This window comes from Python bivittatus, unplaced genomic scaffold, assembly GCF_059951505.1.
Source record: "Python bivittatus isolate LINGU-HERP-01145 unplaced genomic scaffold, Pbiv_v1 ctg000080_np1212, whole genome shotgun sequence".
Classification (NCBI taxonomy): domain Eukaryota; kingdom Metazoa; phylum Chordata; class Lepidosauria; order Squamata; family Pythonidae; genus Python; species Python bivittatus.
In genome coordinates this window covers 60,218,354-60,224,503 of record NW_028277035.1, presented here as the reverse complement: position 1 = coordinate 60,224,503, position 6,150 = coordinate 60,218,354, and the positions used below count along the sequence as shown (strand labels likewise).

The 6,150-nt window shown below is 36.4% G+C and overlaps 1 protein-coding gene across 1 annotated transcript; it reads left to right on the top strand.

Annotated features, from left to right (window-relative positions):
* The first annotated feature begins 390 nt into the window (after positions 1-390).
* On the top strand, positions 391-3,408 carry HESX1 (HESX homeobox 1). Its single transcript, XM_007437593.2, has 4 exons — positions 391-808; positions 1,011-1,210; positions 1,553-1,654; positions 3,247-3,408. The coding sequence occupies exons 1-4, from the start codon at positions 619-621 to the stop codon at positions 3,343-3,345; spliced, it is 591 nt and encodes a 196-aa protein (XP_007437655.1). The 5' UTR covers positions 391-618; the 3' UTR covers positions 3,346-3,408.
* The last annotated feature ends 2,742 nt before the right edge of the window (positions 3,409-6,150 follow it).

Genomic DNA, 6,150 nt, shown 5'->3' with positions numbered 1-6,150 from the left:
ACAACATTGACAACCCATTGCACCGTACCTTATGCCAAAGACTATTGTCATTTTAGTGACCATGTTCATCATTACATATGCATATGAAAAAGCAAACACTTTTTCGTCAGGATTACCCTAATAGCATTAAGAGATTATTTTTAAAATTTCATTGGAAGAAAATGCACTTAAATGAGATTACTTATTACTTGACTGGTTTCCTATCATGCTGTTTTGTTTAGGTAAATGAAGTCCACATGAGTATTATTTTAAAAACAAAACCAACCCCCACCCCCAAAACCCTGATTTTATACATTAATGGTTTCAAATAAAAGAGAAGTGTAATACTCGTGCATTGATGCTTTTGAAAGAGTTAAGTCTGATACTCTGGTTACAGGAGATAACACTTTTTGTCCTTCTTGGTTCATTCCCCCCTCCATTAGTTGCTAATTACTTGGAAACAAATAAACAATTAACTCCTCTTGCCTCTTGGTGGGAGAATCTTCATTGACATGCTAAAACTTTCTAATAAAAGATTTTAATTAATGACGTGGCAAATCCAACCCCCTTGTTGCCAAAGCTATAAGAAGAGACCTGCAAGAAAAAGCTGAATTATGGTGTGTGGGGAGTGGTAAAAGGATGGCAGGCAGATCGTTGTGTGCACATAACACAGCTTCTTATAATCATCAGAATAAATTCAGTCATGGGGAAGGCAAAAAGACATCTTGTTCATTTTCCATTGAAAACATTTTGGGATTAGAGCGGAAAAAAGATGGCACTCCAGCTGCAAAACCTCACAGGCCATGGGTGGATAAATGCAGTGATTTAGGTAAGATGGAAGCTAAGATTCACTTCAACATTTTCTTAACCTTTTTACTGTGTGTGTTTGCTTTAAATTATAAACCATGTTTAAAAGTCAAACTAAAGAAAATCAGATCATTGTGTTTCAACTCTGAGTTTAAAGTACTGTACTCTATAACTAACATTTTGCCAGCTACCATGCTAAAAATGCTGCATGTGTCACTTTTCAGGAGAAGATTGTCTCCCTTGCCTGCATCTCTCTTCAATTTCCTATGCAGTCCCTTTATACAATACAAGCAACTACCCAAAGGCGGAAGAAAGAGTTTTGAAATGTGAAAACTATTTTGCAGTCAATGAGAGATTTTCTTACAAAAGGGAATTGAGTTGGTACAGAGGTAGGAGGCCAAGGACTGCATTCACTCAAGACCAGGTAGGCATTTAGCCCATTTAACCTATTCATGCAGCTAAGAATGGCTGTTTTGCCTCCTGCATTGTTCAGTAAGGGGGCATTGATTGGTAAGAATCCAGAAGTGCCTGTTTCACCAGAGCCTGTACAATCATACATTCACTGGATAAAAAGATCCACAAATGTTATACCTAATCGGCATCCTGAGCTCAAAATAGCTTAATTGATTTCTATTGACTTGGACTATTTTAGAATCTTTCCCAGATTTTTATTAGAAGGTTTGACTCTATTACAAATATTTAAAATATGTATATATTTTGGCAGTGAAAACAAGTAAATAATAGAGTTTCTATCTATTCTCTTTAGATAGAAATACTGGAAAATGTTTTTAGAGTGAACTCTTATCCCGGCATTGATGTTAGAGAAGAGCTAGCTCAAAAATTAGATTTAGATGAAGACAGGATCCAGGTAACTTTACATGTGTATGTCTGTCTTTATGTATGCATGCTTGTATTACTGGAATCTCAAATGTGACATCTGCTTAGCAAAGGTAAGAATGGATGGAAATAATAATAGCTGCCAATATTCTGACTCTGACTGAGGAAGTTAACAATACTAGTTCCCTTTGAAATGTTGTACAAAAGTAAAAACAGGGCAATGTGATTTTTTTCCATTTTCCATTTCTACCTTCTAACTCTATTTACATTTGCAGTAACACACAATTAATGAGCAAAGGCATTTTCTATACATACTGTAACAGAAAACATGTCTGTTCCTACAATTTAAGAAGTAGGATTCATATCCAACTTAATTCAAACAGAGTAGGTGGAATAACTTATTTTTTCCAAAGGATCTGGTTCACACATCACATTAAGTAATACACTGAACAAACCACAATAGCTTGTTTCATGTAACACACTACACCACAAATAAGCACACCACCCTATGGCTTCATGCAGTGTATGAAACCCTAGCAAACTGAGCGGGATTTATGCCTAAATAAGTGTATTTGCCATTATAGCAGGTGGCACCTCTTAGCAGACCTAAGAGGCTAAGTAGTGTCAGGCTTGGTTGGTATATGGATGGGAGACCCCAGGACTCTAAGCTGGGGGGCAGGGGCTCAAGAAAGATCCTAAAAGAAGGTTCACAAAGTTAGTCTTTCTTACACAATTACATTTACTGGTGAGTAAGTCTCAGTGAAGAGAATGGACTTACTTCTGAATAAATATACAAAGATTGCTTTCTTAAGTTTTTAAACTGCATGGATTTGTCCATGTAGACACCAGGAATAAAGCTTGACTGGAAGACAGCAATAACAACAACAATAATTAGAATGGGCACTTACCTGTCTAAGAATGCTATCCAACATTTTAATTTAAAACACATTATATAACTTTAAGCCAATTTCAAATTACTTTTTTTTGCTTTGTCTGCATTCAACTTAACTGACTTTATGTTTTATTTAATTTAGTGCACATAAGATATTATTTTTATATGCCAATACAACATGGTTGGCTGATTAAATCACAGTTGGCTGGGATCACTCAACATGCTAAGCCAAATCAGATGTATGAACCCCACTGATGTCTATGTCAATGGGTGATGGGGAGACAGCCCCTCCTGGGGTGGTTCTCAGATGTCTGGATAGAATTCCAACTGCAAGCTTTGTGTCTCACTGAAAAAACAGTTTGATCTTTTTAAGCTAGTCCTAGATAGCAATAGCTGTCGTTTTCTAGAAGAAATTTTGTTTCTCATCCTTTGTCACAAATATTCACTTTAATTTGAAATGAGGGAGTTATAACTCAGTGATGGAACATGTTATTTGTATACAGAGGAGCCCAGGTTCCCTTCAGTCATCTTAAAGTAAGGCTGGAAGGACTCATCTATATGAATTAATAAGTTCACATCTCAGGCAGAAAAGTTCTTGATTCCGTATAAGCAGCTTCTTGCATTATTACCTGATAGAATTTTATTAATATAATAGTTTTAGGCCTCATTTTCCAAAAGCTTCTTTTTATGGTACTGTATTATTAAACACGTACTTTTTCTCTCAATTTTAGATCTGGTTCCAGAATCGCAGGGCAAAGCTGAAAAGATCCCATAGAGAATCTCAGTTTCTAATGGTGAAAAGTACTTTCTCTCAAAACATTATAAAATAAAAAGAAATACACAGGATTCACTATTATACTGTAGTAGATGAATTCCTCATAAACCACAATGTGTTATCAGAGATTTATCATGTTAAAATAGGTTTTAATGTTATTTTTTACATGAGTGTAATGATTTTATTGTAAAAATAAACAATAAATATTATTGTTTCATGACTCATGTGAATGAAAGCACATTTCCCTAACTAGTTTAGTAGCTATTTTCAGGAGGAAAGAAAACAAACATCTGTTTCTGAAGTCCACTGACTTAAGAACTGGTGATGCATCACTGAAAAATCATAGAAATTTCACATACATCAGTGCAGCATCATAGGAAGTTCTACTGTATATATTGATTTTCTCCATATCCATGCCAGTGACCTCTAAAGTGCAATGTATAGGGATGTGGAATGCAATCCAAAGGATTCATATGGAAAACTCATTACCCAAATTTCAGTATCTGTAGGGAGTCCTGCCAAGACAGAATGATTTCTCAGCAGCAGCCATTCAGCTTAAACCAAGTTTGACCTGGAACTAAGGATCCTTTCCTGTGGAATGCTTTCTATGACCCAGGGATAGATATGTTAATTGAGATACAATGGCTCTGATTCCTGACATGATTTCTGATAGAATGTTATGCAGAAAAGAGTTGGTAAATGGCATATATCATTTTGGAAGATAGTAGAGAAAGAACTATGATGCACACTGGTGATACTCAACAAGTCACATATATTTTATAACAAAATACTAGATTCTGATGGAAACTTGCAAAATTCTTCCCTTGAAAAGTTATAGCCTCTCTCCATTGGAGATAAATGGCTCCTGTGATCATCCTTCTGCTAGTTTAGAACCAATTTAGTTTGGAATCCATATATTTGCACATAGGTAAGTTCACATAATAATAATCAGTTTTTTTTAACACATAATGCTGACTCTTAAACCTGAGGTACAAAAGTCAGGCCAGGAGACAGTGTACAACCCACCAATATCCTTTTTGTGCCCTTCCCCTGTGCCCTCAAAGCTTCTCTCTTTGTGATGAGGACCCATGATGGGCCTTTTTGCATATTTTAAATTTCACTTTGCAGAGGTTTAAAGCATCAATTTTACCTTTTAAATTTCACCTCCAAAAACCACTCCTGTCTCCAGTTCTCCATAAAGTCTGGTTTACTCAAGCTGACCATAGGTTGTGTGTTCTTTCCATGCCATGCTTTATGAATCATAGTAGCCAGCTTCACACATTAGGCTGAGCCAAGAAAACCCCCCACATGATGGCTTAGCACGATACAAGAATTCAATCACTGAATGACACTGCCAATTTAAAAGAAGAAAAAAATTTGACACAGTTCATTCTCTTTAGAAGTTTCTGATGGTGACACATCATTTATAATGATTTATGTCATAAATGTCTGATCTTTCCCAAAAATTTCAGAATGTCTCCTCCTCCCACAATAATGTTTGCATTCTTCTCATGCTCAGTGTTTGCAAAGCGAGGAAATTGGCCAAAAATATGCATGAGGTTTCCAAGAAATGTGGTCTCTAAATACTAGTTGGTTTAGACTTACAATCTTGCTATACATTACTGAAAAGCTAGTTTCTACTTTCATAGATAGTTTGGACAAACCATAGAATGGTTTGTTTCTTTTTGGTAGCATGTGCTGTTCCAGTTAAGTATAGTTTATTTAATAAACCACAATTAAAAACAAATGGTTTATCACAAGGAATAAACCCAGTTTGTTCAGAAATTTGATTATGTGCTATCAAGTCAATGTCAACTCTTAGTGATGACATAGGTGACCTTCTCCAGAATTATCAGTTATCATTATCCCCAACCTAGTCCTTCAGATCTTCCAAGTGTACATATTGTTGCTGTAATCAAGTCCATCTATCTTGCTGCTGGTTCTCTTTTTTTCCTCCTTCCATCTTTCCCAGCATTATAGACTTCTCCAGAGAGCTAGGTTTTCACATAACGTATTAGAAATATTTGTGCCTTGAGTGAGAACACAGGATTGATCTGTTGTATGATCCGTTTGTTTGTTTGTTTGTTTTGGCTATCCATGGTATTCTCAAGAGTCTTCTCCAACACCAAAGTTCAGAAATGCCAATACTCTTTCTATCCTGCTCCTTCAAAGTCCAACTTTCACTTCCATAGAGTGACACAGGGAAAACCATTGTCTGCACAGTTCTGATAGACACATCAGAGCATCTGAATATCTTTTGCAAGGCCTTCATTGCTATCCTACCTAGTGCTAGTCTGTGGCGTATTTCTTGACTGCTAGTTCCTTGATCCTAAAAGGCAGAAGCTATCCACCACTTGAATATCTTCACTGTCATTTCTAAGGCTGGTTGCTATACTACTGGTGTACCACTGGTTTGGTCTTCTTTATATTTAATTGTTGTCCCATTTTTTCACTTTGTACCTTGACTTTCAAGAACTGCCAGTTTGGTGTAATGGTTAAGGTACTGGACTAGAAACCAGGAGTCTGTGAGTTTTCTAGTTCTGCCTTAGGCATGAAAGTCAGCTAAGTGACTTTGGACCAGTTACTCTCTTTCAGCCCAACCCATATCACAGAGTGATTATTGTGGGGAAAATGGGAGGAGGGAACATTATATATATCATCTTCAATTGTACAAAATACAGTAAAGGTAGGAAGATGATGATGATGATGATGATGATGATGATGATGATGATGATGATGATGATGATGATAGCAGCAACTGAAGGAAGGAACCAAATGTCCTCAGTGCTCCCCTGTGGTTTCCCTCTGTAACCAGTTCTTGAAATTTTCTTGTCTAATTATAGTGCCCTACATCCAAATC